At 40.1% G+C, this 19236-nt stretch overlaps 2 protein-coding genes across 6 annotated transcripts in view; both read left to right on the top strand.

Moving 5' to 3' along the window:
• gstcd (glutathione S-transferase, C-terminal domain containing) overlaps positions 1–8084 on the top strand; it is a 54038-nt gene extending 45954 nt beyond the window's left edge. For both annotated transcript variants that reach the window (XM_068322488.1, XM_068322487.1), the window contains exons 8-11: positions 59–192; positions 2335–2365; positions 3996–4065; positions 5367–8084. In XM_068322488.1, coding sequence (XP_068178589.1) covers positions 59–192; positions 2335–2365; positions 3996–4065; positions 5367–5557 — 426 coding nt within the window. In that variant the 3' untranslated portion in view covers positions 5558–8084. The remainder of the gene's footprint in view (positions 1–58; positions 193–2334; positions 2366–3995; positions 4066–5366) is intronic.
• Positions 8085–8947: 863 nt separating this feature from the next.
• npnta (nephronectin a) overlaps positions 8948–19236 on the top strand; it is a 42514-nt gene continuing 32225 nt past the window's right edge. For 2 of the 4 annotated variants that reach the window (XM_068321942.1, XM_068321943.1), the window contains exons 1-2: positions 8949–9325; positions 16591–16691. In XM_068321942.1, the coding sequence (XP_068178043.1) occupies positions 9255–9325; positions 16591–16691 (172 nt within the window). In that variant the 5' untranslated portion in view covers positions 8949–9254. Of the gene's footprint in view, positions 9326–16590; positions 16692–19236 lie in introns of all 4 variants that reach the window. The other 2 variants (XM_068321941.1, XM_068321945.1) reach the window with 2 other exon arrangements.

Raw genomic sequence — 19236 nt, 5'->3', positions numbered from 1 at the left:
ATTTTACTTTAAGAGAAATGCTTCTGTTCTTTGTTTTCTTGGCAATTTTTCCATTCAGGTGGCTCTCCATGCCTGCGGCGTTGCAACAGACATGGTGATGGAGCACTGCATCCAGGCAGGGGCCGCCTTTGTCATTAGTCCCTGTTGCTATGGATTCATCCAGAACGCAATCAAGTTCAGCTTTCCCAAGAGGTTTGTACCTGCTTAACTCAGCTAGCAGCGCTCTTTGTTTAAAACATTCTTTCTGACTTTGTTTCTTTGGTCGACCTTCGCTGGCTCCCTGACAATGTTCGAAAGACTTTTTGTCCCGCGTGATCACATGCTTTCCCCAGACTTCTGGGGTTTTTTTTTTTTCTAGATGGCACAAACCCTCACCTTCAGCAAAAGCTGAATAATCTGAATATTCAAAAGTGAAGACTCGCGTCAAGTCATGTTGTTAGTGGTTTTTTCTTCCAGCAGCAGGGAGTAGGATGTGGGAGTGATGGGAAAATGCTGCGGGAGATTGAGACAGAAAAGTCTCTAGTTTGAGTAAATAACTTAGCTGAAGTAAAAAAAAAGAAAATATAATACTGTTAAAAGGGAGACGAAAAATGAAACAATGGAATAGAAGAAAAAGTGAGAAGCCTTACTTTAATGATGTTGATCTTGTTGCTATGGCAGCAGTCTGTTGACTAATATTACTGCAATGCCCTGCAAAAACATAAGAAGGTAGCATACCTCTGAAATCTTTCGATGAGGCGGACTGTTTCTAAATATACAGCCGTTGTGTAAGATTGCTGCTGTAGCAACTGATAACCTTTTGGTTAAATTATATTTATAACTTTGGTATTAAGAATGCTGAGGCCAAGTCTGCTCTGATTTTTGTGTTATTTATGCTGCTTTTAACATGTTTTTATGCATATAAAGTCTTTGTTGTAACGTTTGGGCAATGCTTCTTACTATGCAAATAACGTTTATTGTTATTTTTGTTGTTATTGCCATCATTTTTGTTATTACTATCATTAGATAGAGCTTTATTTCACTATATTCACAGGTTACCTCCAGGTCAGTATACTCTACATATTCCTTGTATTCATCTCTACAGCCATTTTATGTTTCGCTGCGTTTTATTCAGGTTTCTATTTTAGAACATGCAATTATGTCCTTGCAAGATTTCATGGCTTTCCTTTCACATAGTAGTACTTTTGCTGTTTAATGAAGATGACTCTGCTGCTTCAAGTGAACTTAAGGGGTCTGTTAGAGGTCTCATACTGATTTCAGAGACATACCACCATTAATAGCAGTATGTCTGGAAGAAGGCAGTGGAAGATGTTGGTCAAATACCAGCAAGGCGAGGTTTGTGCAGCTCATTTTGCTCAGCAGATTGTGATTTTCATGAAGACATACTTTTTTCATGTTCATTAGAGGGAAGGTGCCGGTGGATTAACAAGTATTAAGGAATAAGAAGCACCTAAAAGTCACAGTCTCACAACCCCAAAGTGCTGAAGTCGAAAAAGCCTTGGTGTTATATTTTATACCCAGCAAAGAATCAGATAAAAATGGAATATACCAGCCAGCATTTAAATTATCCACAGTACCAGCACTTGATAATTAGCAGAGGCAGATGTATTTTTTGCGGCCATTGTTTAACTGACCGTAGATCTGTGTCCCTGGGGGGTGGGGGGTGTAAATATACAGGCGTTTCTCCCACTAAGTTTTTCCTCTCTTGACTTTCACTAACCCAACATTTCACCCCTCCTGAATCCTCATTAAATATAAAAAAAACAACAACTTTGCAGCTGTTATGGACAACAAGAAGCTGTGTTTCCGGAAGGCAATTGTGCAAAATATGTGAGGGTGTGTGTGTGTGTGGGGGGTGGGGGGGTGGGGGGGTTGCTCACCTGACTGTGTCAATCTTCGTCTTGCTACTTTTAGCATGTCCCCCTCAGGTCATGTTCCAGGTACTCGTGTGGATATTCTGCAGGTGTAGACATTCTAGGCAGTGAACAGGCTTTTATGAGCTGTGAAGCTAAACTGCCCGTTTTATTAAACATTCAAGTTGAACTTCTCTCCTTTTGACCCTACTAGCCTTTAACCCCCAAACCTCTTCATGTTGATTTTTAATTAGGTTCAGTGATGACCGAGCTCATTTTAACCGTCACATATTGACTTCGTCGTTGTGTCTCAGCGAAAACCATTTTTGTTTTTTGTAGAAGTCCTTCTTGGCTTTTTTTTTTGCAAACTTATTCTGTCCTTGGCCAACTGACACGATGCGACTAAACAATATTTTACTGCAATATCTTAATTGTAACACTTTAAGATTAATATTTTTCCCTTTTCGTTTTCTTTTTACAGCAAGAAGTTCCAAGAGACACTGACATACAAGGTATGTTTTCATGTGTTTTAATGTTTAAATATTGATTTTTCATGTGCACACCAGAGAAATATGGACTGTAGAAGATGGAATCACAAGCAACTGTACTGTAATCAAGTTTGTGATGCATCTACATGCCATCTGTAGTTACTGTCGAACTGCGATAATGTAATCAGCTCCTCTTGTAACGTGAATTTAGGATGACAAAACATCATGAACTGACTGGCGTAACTTTATTCTTGCTCAGTATTGGTAAGATTTTTATTCCAAATTATATGCAAAATTGGATCTTTTGGCTCTTACATGTCTCAGGATCTAAGATTCCCCAGGCAATTACAAGAGGTGTGTGTGTGTGTGTGGGGGGGGGGGTGTTCAGACCCCGCAGCATCTCAGTTCCTTATCTCTCAGCACAGACACACCACTGTACTCTTGAGAGGGCCCATCCCTTGATGATGTATGGGACCTGTCAGTGCCTCTGGGGGGAATCTGTGTAAAAGTTGCTGTAGGTCCTGGCCGTGTGGAGCTGATGTGTCACAACACCGACCACCTTTAGCTTATTTCCTTGGGAGAAACAGATTTTGCAAAGACATGACACGAGAGGCGCAGACGATTTCCTTATAATGGTTAATTGTACTGCGCTCTAATAGTGTGTGGTGATTTATCTAGTGTGGTCTAAAAGCCCTGGAACCAGAAGAAATCCCAATTGCCACACAAATGAAAATATCTATATTGCGTCTAAACCAGCAGATGCATTATCTACCTCTTTAGCTTAGGTTTTAGCTCCCCTCCTCTGTTCCCTCCCTCCTGTGTGTTGGTGTTTCTCTGGGCTCTCTATAAATCCACTTTTCATCTATCTTTGTTTCCAAGCCACCCAGGTGATACTTAGAGAATAAAAGCTGTATTACATCATTTTATAGCAGAACGGCAGCACAGTGACAAATGGGTCATCGCCAGAGTGAAAGGCTATGAAATATTGGTACTCATTGCTAACTTTGGACACCCGGTCCCTGGCCTTGCATTAAGTTCCACCCCATGCAATGACAAGTGGAATCGCTTCAAGTGCAGTAGTAGCAGGTAGGGTTTAATAAAGGTTGTCCTGACTTTGTTACATGGGACTTAGTGAGGTAGAAAGGACACAAAAGTCATTCTTCAAATGGAAATTAACAAGAAAATTAACAAGAAACTCCTTTGCGGTAAGTTTCCAAGAAACACGTCTCCAAGTATTATATGATCGATATGAAATGTGAGATGAAGTGGTGATTTTGTCTTACTAAGTGGTCCGACATTCTTTTAACATGTCTAGAAATTCTAAATCAGATGGCTGAAAATATTGACAATGGGATTGGAAATTTGTCTTTGTAGAATATCTGTTAACACTCCTCCAACAATGGATAATCAATAACCTGACAAAACCTAACATGCATTCCTGGAGTCTTCCACAAACCTAGGGTGGCTACATTTATAAAGCTATAGTGAACTAGTTGCATGATGGGAAAGGAAGTTTAACTAGATTTTAACCACGGGGTAAAATCATAGTGTTTGTTGCTTTATAGATGCTCACAAAAGTTGTAAATCTTGACAGGTATCTTCAGACTTTTATTGCATGAACCAGGTCTGACACTCCTTTTCTGTCTTGTTTCAGGAACACATGATCCTTTGTCGCTTTGCAGATCAAACTGCTGTTCAGCTCCCCTTCGAAAGAAGACTCATAGGTACTGTTCACAGTTTTCTTGCAGCCTAACCCTGACCCAACAGGTGACGTGGTTCGAATACATTCTGTCCTAGTCGTAGCGTACCATTAGATTCATCAGATTTCTTTTTCAGTGTAACCTAACCACACTCCTCCACTCTGTCACAAAGTCTACACTTTTGAGAAGTGTGAAAAATGTTTTTGGGGCGGTTTTGTACAAAGTGACATTGAGCAGCTACCAGATCAGTATTGTCAGACACGAGGGGAAGTGTTTCGTCAAACAGAAACCTTTGGGTCTTAGCTGCAGCTGAACTGTGCGGTGTTTTCAACCTGATAGCTCTCCGGTTGATCAAAACTTCGCTCTGAATATGATGATGCTCCCCGATGCCTCGTCAAGTCTGATGCCCTCTCTCATGCACCTGGCAAAAGCTGTCGCAGGGATTGAGAGTCACGTTAATTGATAGGAAACAGATCTCTTTTTCAGCTAGCAGGTTTTCTACCCACTCACTAACGTATTCCAACCTTGTCTGATCCCATCTACCAGCAGCCTGTCGCTGTGACTGTAACCGTAAAGGCAGCACGGCCGACCAGTGTTCACATCCGCCATCTGTTACCTCCCGGCTTTACTACGTAACATCAGAAGTGTATTTGTGAAGGAAAAAGAAAGGTGTGATAATCGGTGTGACAATGTTAGCATCTGGGAAAACATATTAATGCTGAGAACATTCAGGAATAATAGGAACACTTTCAGTATTCAATTCCACTTGGCAGCAGTGCAGCTTCGTTAAAGCGTTAGCGACGTGTTATTTGGTGAGGATATGATGTCATTTCCTGCTGAGGACCTCACATAACATTTATAGTAGTAGTTTGCAGCTGCATTAAAGTTTAACATCTCATAAACTGCACCTGTATAGGACAGTTATATGTTTGTCCGCTCTGTCTTTAATTCCAAATGTCAGTCATGATAATAATATAAGAAGAGGAATTAAATATTTCTCTGTTCGACACAGTTTGATAACATTAAGAAGGGATGCACGGCATTTCTGAAGGTTTATTGTTGGGATATCAACATTTTTATGCCACCACTTGAGAAGGAGTGTGGGTTACTTTTGTCCCTACGCATATGCTTTACAGGAGCCTAAAGGTGTGCATCAGAACTGGTCTTTTCAGTTTTCTTACTTTTACAGTTGAAGCCTTATTTTTACATTATTTTTTTATTAACACGCACCAGTAAAAACGAGGAAACGTCACGACTGTAATTGCGATATCCTGGATTATGACTGGATGATAATATGAAATTATTCTTCTGTTTGAAAACGACAGGTAAACATTGTATGGGCTTGGTGGACTTGGATCGCTCGTGGGGCGCAGAGACTCATGGGTACTCGGTTCAGGTCATTACGATGGAGCCTGAAAGCTGCTCGCCAAAGAACAACATGTTGGTGGGAAGACCGCTGCAAAAGCCTGAACAGGAAGTCGGTGCCATCCATTTGGAAACACCAGAGTGTAGTTAGGATATCAAGCAGAGGATCTTCACTGTGGTCCAGGTTTGATGAAGTATTCCTGGGATGCTGAACTGTTCCTTAGATGTTTTCTTTTTGCCCACTTCCTTTTTTTTTTTTTTTTTTTTTGTAAGCTCTTTTGCGAAAAGCAAAAACAAACCAGATGTTGTTGGTTGTTATTTACGGACAAGTAAAAGTCGTCCTCTGAAATCTGTTTCAGACTGAAGGTGAAGGCTGCGCCGTGATGATTTTTGATGCGATAAACAGGTGGAGGAGCGCCATTTGACAACTACTCTTCACATTAGTTAAATGTTCTCAAATATTTTGAGCTTAATTGCTCTAAAGGAGCTTTGTGTCTTTGTCTAAAGTGAGCGATTAAACTCAACGTAAACAGAAGCAGCAGGAATTTCCTGCATTTCAAAATTACGTACAGAAACGTTGCACATGCTGTTTTTGAAAATAGTCTGCCTACGTCCTTTGGCGAGTGAACTCAGCAGTCTGTTTCCCCCCGTTGGAAGGTAATATCCAAAGAAGAAAGAAATCCAGCATTTAGAACCCTTCAGTATTTAAAGATAGTGAGTCTGTGCGTATCTCCCCTCTGTGTGAGCTTTTAATAAACCAGGACGGGGGGGGGGGGGTAGCGGAAGCGAAAAATTTGATTTAAAGTCATCACTTCAGCAAAAATATAGCATTTATGGTGATTCTAAAGAGAAATGGATTATTCTTCGTGAAGAGTGATCGGGAATGTGGTATGCACTCCCTTATACGTTCAGCAGCGGTGAATATTTTATGAGGCTGGTGAAAAGGTCAGTATGCTTGATCAGATGTGCAGTGTTCAGAGCCCAGCAGCTGAATATCTCACACCAAATTCCAATTCTGTATATTTTAAACGTACAACCCCCCCTTTCTATACTCTTCCGCCCTGGTTATCTGTTTCTCTGAGAAATCGCATGTTGTCACTTTTGACAGTGCGCTCCAGCTGCTTGAGAAATCTGGGGAAGTAGCCAGAGAGACGGTCGGTTTTCCTCCCCACATTGACGCGAGCGGCGCAGGCTTTTTCCAGAATCAGGCTCATCAGAATTCAGTCAACGGAGTCAATCTATCCCGAGCTGAATGGGCTCAGAACCGACTCTTTCCAAGGGCTGGAATTATTTCATAAGGGGGATGTTGATGCTTGTGGCTTTGCACAAGAGCACATTACAGAAATACATTTGGTAATAAAGACGAGTAAATGAGGAGGCAGCGCTGCCTTAATGAGACGGAGAGGAGAGCTTTGAGGAAGACACAGTTCTTTGTTTAAACAGTATAGGTGAGTTAATTAGCGATTAGCCTCATGGAGCATTTTGATGGGCGGCATGATGTCAGTAATACGCTGAGCTGAGTGGGTTTATTGTGTAGTAATTACACAACAAAGTAAATCCATTACCAACAGGTTAATTTGAGCTTTGTTGTCTGTAATAGTCAAAATGCAGACATAAAAACAGAGCTTTTAATGTTAAAGTTTTAAAAGAGGAGCTGAATGTGAAATAGTGTTTCAGGTTTTTTTTAGGTGGAATTTATGATAAAATACAAATCAAACCCAAAAGTTATGTACGTAGAGTGTAATTCTGTCACAAAGTAGTATTTGTGTTCACCCTGTTGGCTGCATTGAAGCAACCATTGATCATGTTTTGACATATCTTTTCTCTTAAACTCTAAATTGAGTAATTTTTACATTTATTTTAGAAGCTAAACTTAATTCCATTACTCACAGCAATTTGCTGTTACATTTTTTGGGGGATTTTTCCCCCTTTCAACCATCACCTTTCACCGTTGGAATGGATGACAGAAACCCATCTGGCACAATCAGTCGTCTTAAATATGCATATACTGTATATCCACCATTTGTTTTCTTCCTGTATTTTATTTGACTTTTATGTATTTTCAGACAATCGATAGAATGAAAACAGTTTTTAGGTATTTTGATTACCTCCAGCAGTTTCCAGGAAAAACACAATGTTATTTTCTACTCCTTAATGCATCTCATTCTGTTTTCGTCTCATATATTCCCGATTAAAGTTTCTCTGCTTGTGTTCTATTTTCATATTCCATGTTTTTCAACTTTTTTTCTGCAGTAGAAGAAGAAGAAGAGCATTGTGTTGAAAAAGCAACTTAATGTCTGACTTCTCTCACAGACTTAATTAAAAGATGAAGTTCACTAAACTACACAAATTATTTTCTTCACAATAAGCCCCTGCAGTGATATTTTATTGATTAGAAAAGTTTGGATTTTCAGTACTTCTAGCTCCAAAAAAATTAAGTTGACACTAATCATATGTAAAATACTGGAGATGAAATATTGTGCATGTCTAATTTGACTTAAGGAACCTTGTTTGTCCACCTTGGGTAAAATTGAACTCAGGACAAGAATATGTTTCTAATAATGAATAAATAAGTGAAGTTGTCATCTCTTTATTAAAATTGACTGAACCAATAATTTCTTTACCAAATTATAAAACTGAAAATACATTTTTGTTTTTTGTTTTTTTTTAAATAAACGTTTCACATGGTTAATTATTTTCATGGATCATTATTTGACAGTTTCAAATGTTCTCCTTCAACCACAACTGATTTCATCATTTAATAAAACGTTATGCGATCAAATTGTTACGGCGCGTTCACGGAGATAGTGATTAATAGTGCAATTACACACCAGACCGACATTTCCGTCTTCATTCCGGATGTCAGACTTCATCACCACCTCAGATTTATCATCACCTAGTTGACAGGACTCAACAAGGAGATCATGGCATGACATTCTGGGCGGCGGTGAATATCAACAAACGCCAGTGATCAGGTTTATCTGATCACTGCTGCGTTGTTTTAAGATATGACGCGTTTTTAAAGTTCTTTGTAGATAATTATTTTACTGACTAATTAAAAAAAAAAAGAAAACACTTAGGGAGCCACCAAATTGTCACTGAACCCCCAATCGCATTTCGTGGTGAGTTATTCTACCTCCCGGCATGAAGCGCGCTTCTCCACCGTGTGAATAAGACGCTCTGTTTGTGATTCAAGCGGCGGGAAATCACATTATTCTATGCTGTGTACCTTTTTCTGTCCTCTCCCAAGTTCAACTCAGTAATTTAAACCTCATCTTCTCTGCTGCATCTCTCTGGGTGGGCGATGCACCTGCGTGCCTCAGCAGGCCACGCAATAAATTAAGGCGTCTTGCAAGGCACGCATCTGGAGCCGCTTCCTCTTAGCGGTGGGCTACTGGAGGCCATGCGGGTCAGGGAAGTTACCCCGGAACTCCCACACGCTCGGCCCTATCGGGGATCCACACATGTTTTTGGCCGCTAACTATCGGAGATCTCGTCTTTACTCTTTGCTGCGGGTTGGAGAGCCCATCGACTGAACTTGAGGGGGAGATAGGCAGGGGGAGCTGTGCGCTCTCTTCCTGGCAGAGTGCGCCGCGCTCCACAGACGCACACAAACACGCAGCAGGCAGCTGGTTTCATTCCCGCACCTCTTGAATATCACACACGAACAGTCTGAGAGACGCCAGCAGACCCGTCCTACCTGCGCGCATTGGGCGCGCATCAACTCCGGGAGAAACTGTTGTTATTATTGTTGTTGTCCTCATCTACTCGCTTCCTCCGTGGGTTCCTCCCGTGTCTTTTGGATTACAGCTAATAAGAAGAAGCGTGGGCACGGAAAACCCGAAACAATGGATCTATGGATAAAGTTGATTTTGTTTTACAGCTGCTACTTTGGAGCAAGTGCAGACTTTGACGGCAGGTGAGGACACACGGTTCATCCGGTCATCTTGGTCGCATCAATTTTTTGGAAAACAGCATTTTTTTATATACATATATATATACATGTATAAATACTCTACATATGCATAGTTTAATCAATTTTCACGTTGTGTATGTGAAATCTGTGCAGCAAGTTTGAAGCATCGGCGTAAAATGAAACACCTATTTTAAAAATCTCAAAACTGAATTTAGAGATATGAATGAAAACATGTTGACTTGAGTGTTCTCAAATGTGCCGTGGGCAGCCTGCCGATTCGTGGTCTTTACTTCTCCTTTATCCTCATCATTTCCAGTCTGTTATCATTTTTCTTTTCTTTTCTTTTTTTTTGGAACAGCATCCTAACAAGTTGTTTTGCGCCTCAGAGCACGCATTCTGTTTTTAGTTGAAATGTTGTTTACACGTGCACAAATCTCTCAATGTCTTGTGTAGTGCAGATCATTATAAAGTGATGTGACAGCACATGGCCCAGCACTTCGTGTTTAAACAAGAATCCGGTGAAGCTTTCAAAAAGAGGTGTGGAGACGTGCCAGACTGCCTTATAGCTGCATCTGCCATGAATGACTCCAGATCTTCCCTGTAGTGTAATCCTTTAGTTTAACAGCTCAGTAGTAAAACAAAAAAACAAAAAAAACTGGTAATATGAGTTCCAAGCAGTTGAGTCTGTGAATTTTATTTTTTTTAAAGACAAGTTTCCAAATTATTTGTGATAAAATCATTTTAACAGTCACGTTTACTGGCAGGACAGACAGTTATTCTTCCTCTAGGACTAATGTGAGGAGGGATTTCACAGCTTCACAAAGTGTGTGATCTTTATTATTCACAGTGTCTTATTAAGTTAACAAATTATAACCGATTCCTAGAGCTCAGAATTGGACCGAACTCCATCCAGACGGGAAGAGAGACTTACACAAACACAGTTCTGACGCCAAATTTCTGACAGAGAATGCAGCCAAGTATTGTATTTTTCTCCTTGTATCTTCGTCAGACAGGCTGAGCCCCAAAGCCAGATTTTCTTTCTGGTGTCACTTTTTCAAATGAATGAAACACTTTTTGAAGATAAGGACTAATCTTACTGAAATATTGTGCACGGATTGGAAGAAAGTGGCTCCAGACTGACTGCCATTGAATCAACTTGCTGATCGATTTTGACGTTTGAAGGTATACAGCCCCCCTTCACCCTCACCCCACCCCTGAATTCTTTCAATTCATCCCTTTGCTCTTTATTTAAAAAAAAAAAAAAATCAGACGCAACTCCCAAAGCTGTAGGGAGAAAAAGTGTGTGACTGCTTTACAGTTTAATCCGGGTGTTGTTGTTTTTTAATCCAACCCATTGGCTGATGTTTGTGCGGCGGGTCGTTGTCTGAAGAGACGTTTCAGGCTTTAACCTTAATTTCATGCATTGCCTCTGTGTAATTACAATTTACCTTAGCCTAGAAGGAGCATATTGCTCATTATTACCATCACTGCTGATGGAGTGCCTTGTCAACATGGCCATAATTTACCAATTTCTATGGGTATGAACTTGCCCAGGCCTGAGCCTCCCCTTCAAGATTAATTCATTGAGATAATATCCCCTGAGACCAAGCACAAGCAAAATAAGCCATTTATTTTCTAGTCCCTCACTTATTGCCTTTTAGAGAGCATTCCTTATTACAGGCTTTTTTCATCTCGACCTGAAAGGTCCTTCATGGGCATCAAGATCATTTTGTCCTCCCCGTAGCCATGGATTATGTGCTTACCTGCAGACAGTGTGCTGGTGATGTTGACATCTTTCATTCAACTAAAGGCTGAAGGACAGCTGGTTACCAACAGAAAAGCAGGGCAGACAGTTATCAAAATAAGAGGCAACAGAAACGGCTTTTCTCAGTGATGTCACTAACTGTTGAGGTTCAATGCAGCCAAGTTGCGCATACCTGACCTCATCTGTAATGATCCGAAGCTGACGGCTGGCTTAGGTTTGTGTTGGTGGTGTGATGTCAGACCTACATTTTTTGGGCTCATGCAGGTTGAGGTTCATTGTTAAAGCTCTGTGTAAATCACATCTTACGACTAACTCGCCAAGCAGCGTGAGGAAAATGCAATATATTTTCTTGTCATATAATTTTTCCGGTTGTTTAGTGTCTGGCATGTGTCGCTGCCACAGTGAAGAATGTGGTATCTTTATTATGAGTTGAGGGGGAGATTTACGGTGTAACCTTGTCGTGTGCAGTAACTGAAGCGTGAGGTCTGTGTCATCTCACCTATCAAGAAACATGCATTCAGGTGTTTGCCTCACAACACAAGTGAGCTCACGTGTGAGTGAATAAATTGTTGGACCACTATATAAAAGGTTTTTACCTGCTTGACCTGTTACTTTATTGGCAGCTTCACGGAGCAAATAGAATGGTAAGTGGATATTAATTGAGATTACATTGAAATTTGTGAAACACATTGGGGTAAAATATGTATAAATCTATTTTTTAATTGCATATTTTGTTGTTTTTTTTAATTCCTTGCTTATTTGTGATTTTGTCTGTGAGACATCAACCGATTTTGATATGTTTCCACCAGATCAATAATTTTTACTGAAAGCAAGACGAAGGGTTCTAAATTGCATTCTGTTTTTTTATCATCATCATTTTTTAACATCATTTATAATATCTCAACCCATTGCTGGTCAGTACATGAGCAGCAGCATCCTGGTTCAGCTAGAGCGACTGAGTGAGAAGTGGGCCCATGCACACTCTGGGAGGTTAGCTATGGTTGCGTATGGGTTGGTACATTATCACAGATGTTATTTTCCTGGCTACTTTTGTTTTCTCAGTCCCATAAGGTACTGCATGTTAATGAGATGACATTGTGCATGCAGATCTGCTGGGCGTGCAGCCAGTGTGACGCTTTGAGACACCAGAGACCTTTTTTTAAGTTCATGTGTTCACACCCTAAGCTAAATTTGGCGAGTTGAAGCAAGTCGTTCACACCAAGATGCTGCAAATACAGCTGCTTGTTTGTGAATAACATCCAGTCAGCAATCACACTTTGCATTAATCAGTACACGTCAGCTTTAATGGACAGAAAACAGAAACTATCATCATTTTCTGAATGAGACCTCCACTTTTATGACGCTACGTGCTGTATTGTTTGGAGATCGAGTGACGGACCTGCAGCTCTTCTTCATCAGGCAGAGGAAACAGGCCAGTTGTGTGCCCATTAGTGAACCGTGGAACTAGTGGAGTGCACACTGCCGCCAAGGCCAAACATTAAGGCACCTCTGTTTGGCTTCCCTGCCGCCCCTCTCCCACGTCTGTTCCAAGGTTTTGTCAAAACCAGCCCTGCAGCTTCTGCGTAATTAGGGAAAAAAACTGAAATATTGAAACACTAGGACCCGCAGCAACCTTCAGTCGAATCTTCCCTGGCCCGTGTGCCATCCTGCCTCCAAATGCTGTGGATATCCAACCAGTGAATTTTGTGTAATCCTGCTGAAAATCAAAACTAACATCCTTGCCAGAACTAAAAAGAAAGAAAAAGTACTGTGGATATCGACAGCTCAGTTTTCTGTCTGAAGAACCTCTTCTGATAGTCTGTGCCCGAGAAGAGGTGTCACACTGCATGGCTGAAGGGTAATAATTATCTGCTTGAGTTCCTTCAAGGCTTAGTACAATTTAAGATCCTTACTTAAAGCCTCTGGGTAATAAATACAGGTATTATTCAGGCAACCATTTCATATTCCAGCTCTCTGTTGAGCAGAATATCACTGAGGAAAAGACATATCTGGTGATGGATTTAATATGGGATGACCTTAATTCCCATTGTTGTTTGAGATAAACTGAGATACGTGCCATTTTCAAGAGTTTTTTCTTCAGTTTTCTAAGATATAGTATCAGTATTAATGAGATAAAATGGTCAGCGTTTGAAATGAATCGGTAAGAATACGATATGAGATGGTGCAGGATATTCCCTATGTGTGTAGCTCACTGTATATTCACATATACAGTATGTGGGAGAAAGCATTAGAGAGAAATTTTTTATTCCTGCATCCAGGACTTGTGGCGTTTAATTAGCTTTGTGTCGTCTCATCTGCAAAACCAGATAAAAAGCTAAATATAAGAAAGAGAACTCACAATTTCTGCTTCCATCAGTTTCATTTACCGACTGACGTGCTTGTTTATTTCCTCATCCCTCTGTTCTTTCCATTCTGTTAATGACGTTACATTGAATTATCTCAACGTCTCAACAAAGTAATTGAGCTAAAGACAATGGTTGTTTTCATTATTAGTCAGTCTGGCTTTTTTAAAATAATTTTTGTCTAGAAAATGACAAAAAAAACCCAAAAAAAACCCATCATATAAACAAGATGAGCACAAATTAAAGAATCGATTGGACTTGCTTCAGGTTGGTCCGGCTGATTGTCTCTACTGGATGACTGAGAACCAACACAAACATTTAATGAATCGCTTTCTGGACACCTAGCTGACATTTACAGATTTTACAGATTGCAGAAAAGACATTCCATGTGTTGTCTGAAAATGAAAAAAACCAAGTGTTTGACACCGTTGACAAGGAGTTCTCTTAAAAAGTGACTGATTACACACAAGCTTAAATAATAATCAATACTTTCTAAAGAGAATACCAAATAAAGAGATTTTTAGTACCTAGCTTTCAAGTATCATCCCCCGCATTAGCTGATCTGTAAGTAACATCTGGAATTCATCATTGTTAGATGTGATTTTCTATTTATGGCAAAAGGAAGGCTTCCAAAGCAACTAGAATAGAACAGCAGACAGAAACACAGCCTTAGGTCACGTCATTCCTCCTGATCGGCTGATTCCTTCTGGAGTTCACACAGAGTTTCTGGTGTTAGTGGCTCGCTGCCATCACTTTCATTCAAGGCCCGTTCCCTATTGAGGTAGTTGTGTTATGAATATAACAGCGCACTGGTAGACAGCAAAAACATCTTTTTAACTAACCAGATCTATTCATGAATGTGATGAAATATTTGCCTGTGCAGCTTTCTGCTGGGAATCATCAGGTTCAGTGAATAATTTTTGATATCATGGAACTTCGACCAGAATCTGAAAACATGTTGTACAGACACAGGCGCATGCGCAGGAGCTGAAAGCTGCACCATATGCATCCATACTCTTAAGATGACAATTATACACTCTGATAAACAAACTGAGGTGTGTGTGTGTGCAAGAAGATCAGGATGAAATCAGCTTTCAGTTCCCAAATCTAAATGTTCCAGACAGCAGAAGTTTTCTCACACCGACTGTTGTAACAGGTGTACAGTATGGAGCGATAAGTCATACTATTTCATGCAGAGGCAGTGGTTTCTGAAACCTCAACTGTGCTTTTCCTTTTTTCCTTTCCTTTCCTTTCCTTTCCTTTCCTTTCCTTTCCTTTCCTTTCCTTTCCTTTCCTTTCCTTTCCTTTCCTTTCCTTTCCTTTCCTTTCCTTTCCTTTCCTTTCCTTTCCTCTCCTCTCCTCTCCTCTCCTCTCCTCTCCTCTCCTCTCCTTTCCTCTCGTCTCCTCTCCTCTGTTTTGTTTTGGGGTTTTTTCTAATGAGGTGATTGGCAGCTGGGGCGAGTATTAGCATTTGCTCCTGGTGGTGTACAAACACCAACAGGTAGGGAAGGTGGCAACAGATGTGTTTTGAATACTGAAGATAAACCTCACTCTGGTAGGCTTACGAGAAAGAAACGGAAGGAAGGATATTAGAATTCCTTCTTTGTTTATAATACAGTAGTTCCAGCATAAAACCTGCATGATAGCTACAGGTCACTCAGATTTTAGTTTATTTCTATATGTGAATTAAATATTGTCAGCACTTAAGAAACATAGTTTTATTAATTGCACGCAGCAAAGCTGACTCACTTTGACTCTGATTCATTTATCGATGGTTAAATTTTAGGTCACTTCTCTGAGCTAGACTCTACCATGTGGATTTTCATCAGCACTCCAAAACTGATTTATTCCTTCCTCATACTTTTTCCCATAAAAATGAGTTGAAGCTTTGCAACAGATAAAAAGGTAATCCACATGCAGCATGCATCTAACAAGAAGCGATGCCCTGTTTGTTGTGACTTCTCTTATAGAAGATTAACCATTAAAGGAAAATAACCTACTGTATATGTTTCTAAATGTCAATATGTGCATATTCTCTCTTGTAAGGTAAATATATGATATTCCCTTTAAACATGAGGTACAAGGACACAAAGTGATGTGTTATTGTAGTAAAAAAGATGTAGAAAAGATTTTCAAGGCAGCAGACAGGACATCATATAGAAAAGAATCTGCTTCATGAGCCACTATGAACACTAATGTGATCCTCTCAGATGTGGTGCAGCGATCCACACTGAAGGCTAAATTCTAATCAGGTCTGGCACAGGTCTCCAGTTTGATATGGTACAAACCAATGTGATGTGATGTGCTATCAATTTCATTTCCAGCGACACAAAGATAATCTGCCGCTGGGAAGAAAGGAAAAGCGTATAGTTCAACATCCTGAGAAAATGCAATGCAAGTTTCATATCTAATATTAATTTCTTTTATTTCTACAGAGACCTGAATGGATTTGATTTCATTAAAAATTTTTGCAGCAACTATGCTGTGTTATTTAAAAAAACAAACTATTTTTGTGTTTTCGTGCAATAAAAAAAGCAGACATTTCCTGTCTCCTGTCTCTCAGACGTGAATATTGCTGCTTCTTGTCTTGTATGACAGTAAACTGCATATCTCTCTTCTCAGGAATGGGAAAAGATTGGATTATAAGGTGTCATCTTAACTTCTGGGAAATTGTAACAGACATTTTTCACGTTTTTGCAGGTTTCTGACATTTCATAAATCATAATGCTGCTGCTCTCACGCAAAAGAGGCAAATTGCCAAAATGTCTCTCTTTGCATACTCACGTACAGTACATGTGACAGAATTTGGCCCCTCCGGCACCGCTGAGGAGGCACAATGTGCTTAAAAGTGTCGGCTCAGATTAGTAAAGTCAGTTTGATTTAGAGCTATACATAGCCCAAAATGACAATTCGTGAATATGCCTCAAAGCGTTGTACAATCTGTCCAACATATGACATCTTCTATCCTTAGACTCTCAATTCAGACAAGGGTAAACTCAGCCAAGAAAACATTCACCAGCAGGAAAATGAGGTGAATCATGTAAATGCGTCAAAGCCTCGCTCCAAGCTGCATTTAAGAGACCCCTGCTTTTCAGAGGGATTATGATTGGCTGTGAACTAATTATGTCATCCCCTCACAGGTGGCCACGGCAGATGGCCTCATCCACCGGCCTGTGTCGTTACGGCGCAAGGGTGGACTGCTGCTGGGGCTGGACGCGCCGCTCCTGGGGTCACTGCCAACGTGAGTGTCACCATGCCTGCTGCTGTTGCTGGGGCAAACAGGGCTAATAAGGTTGCTAGGTTTAATGCTGGGGTAAAAGATGCTGTATTGGATGAGATGCTGTAACACTATCTCTCTTGTGTGAGGCTGGGAAACACACACACACAAACAATCAAGCACATTCTCACATCCACAAGGCATGCGGCTAATGGAGCATCGCACCTGGGACGGTCTGTGAGTAAAGACTGATGGCCGAGATGGCTCGATGAAGAGGTTGACATTTACATTCACACTGCAGGTGTTTCTTTCCAGGTAGACACATTCAAAAGATAAATGGGAAATAATTTTAGGTTACTATTTTAAAAAAAAACAAAAAATGGACTGGAAAAATCAACAACAGTGGTGTGAACACGGTGGAAATGTCGTCAGGTGTACGGACCTCGACTCCTCTGTTAGCCCGGCAACACCCCTCAGAGGATTCAGAGGACGTTTCCTGTCGCTGTCACGTGCATGTGTCACACAAACTGCATGAATGATCAATGGGAAACATGTTTGAGATATTTGCATTGTGTAAATATCCTGCTGTAATGCTACCCAGGGATGTGCGGATACTAACACTGGCCAGTTGCCCCATGAATGTCAGATCGTCCGCTTGGCTCGGCGCCGGGGCTGGTGCAGCTGCTGCTTTACTGTGGGGCTTTAATCAAGAAGGGGTTAACACATTAACAGACTTTTTCCACTGCAGGAACTTAGCATGTATCAAGTTAAACAGTCAGGCATTTACAAAAACAACTTTTACTTGAAGAGCTAGATGCTGCTGTTGCCAGCAGCTGATTACTTTAGCATAAAGAAGGTATAAATTCTAACTAAAGAAATATGGATTCGAGAGTTTCAGGGGAGTCTAGAAGCTACTTTTCTAGTTGTTTTTCCTGTCTTTAATTTAAGTAAATTGGCCAAGAGAAGTGGCTTCATATTTTAGCATATAGATAAGATCGCTATCGATCTCATCCAACCCTATTCCAGACATAAAAATACCTTCTTCTTGTAAAACTGATGGCGGTTTTGGTTTTGTTTCCACTGTGCTGTGCTTGCTTTGGACATGCATTCTTAAAATTAATATTCTTCTCGGTTGATATTTGATAGCTAAATCCATGTTGCAGATACAATGAGGGGGTGGAAGCACGGTCTGTAGATGTGATCACTGACTGGAGTCCGTTATCTGTCGGGTGGTTTGTTCCTCAACAGGTTCACACAGAAAGTTATTTCACTATCATTTTTTGGGATGAGCCCAAAGATAAATCCAGTTTGGATCACACATGATTTGGATCCAGGAATTTCTTTTCTTCAACAAGACAGTTTTATGCCTAATTAAACAAAAACTTCTGAACCAAGTCCCACAAGACTCCGTGGAAGAACCTATAAAATGTTGAAATAATCCTTAATAAAGAGACACATGCAGGATTTTTTTTCTCTCTTGACATTAAAAGAAAGGGAATTTTCGAATTTTACTCTTGTTTCTCAAGAAATACCCAATAAATAACAATATAAAAAATATTATAAATTAGTTTTGATGTTGATCTCTAAGGGGGAAATCCAGCTAATAATGTGGATCTGTTGGATCAAAATACATATACAGTATGTGGGGGTGAATCTAATCTAGTAGCTACAGGATAGGGTATCAAGTTGGCCTGGACTACAACTACCTTCTGAGCTAACAAGTATTTGAGTCATCTGATACAATTTTAGAAACATTTCCAGATGAGGATGATGTATTTTATGATGTTTGGTGTGGATCCAGATCATGCAGGTTTGGTGGAAGATTGTGTTCTGCCAGGTGTTGTCTTCTTCTGTGAAGACGGATCACATTCTGGGCAAACGTCTGTTGTTGCCAATGTCTTATTTCTACTGGAGATGCTTGTTTTCATAATCCATTCATTACTTCCATAAAAAGATCAATTTCTTTGTATTTCTAGTTTTGAATACTCCCCATTGACAAATGGTGCTGCTGTTATTGTTAGTCTGAACAGTGAGTAAAAATTGAAAATCCGTGTTGCATTTTCGATCAGTGTGTCTAAAATGTTGTCTAAAGTGTCCTGGCTTACGACGCACAGTGGAAACACAAAGCAGACACAACTCACAACAAAGCCTTAATTAATAAAGAATGAGCTTACTGGAATTCTTTTGTTTTATTACTTTTATGGATGATGGAATGTTAATATCTCGCCGTGGAAAAAAAAAGGGCTTTTGAAGGTTTATAACTCTTCATGTCAGTTTTGTCTATAAAATTTATAACCTGTTAAAGTCATGTTTAGTAATCCACTCATTTTGTGATTCTCAGTTCTGAAATGATCATATTTTCATTCATGTTCTTCTGTATTGAAGCTCTTCATACGATGCTTCCGCTGTCCCTTTTTAAAAAAAAAAATCATTGCATTTTCTGTTTTCATGGGAAAATATGTCAGACATTGCTTGTTTGGATGGAATCTGTGCTGCCACAGCTTAATAGTTCTCAATGTGTTTAGTTAAGCAGTTTTGTTCAGTCCAATTTTATGTAAAAGCGGCAGAG

This window comes from Antennarius striatus, chromosome 8 (genome assembly GCF_040054535.1).
Source record: "Antennarius striatus isolate MH-2024 chromosome 8, ASM4005453v1, whole genome shotgun sequence".
NCBI lineage: Eukaryota > Metazoa > Chordata > Actinopteri > Lophiiformes > Antennariidae > Antennarius > Antennarius striatus.
This window is presented reverse-complemented; position numbering and strand designations above follow the sequence as displayed.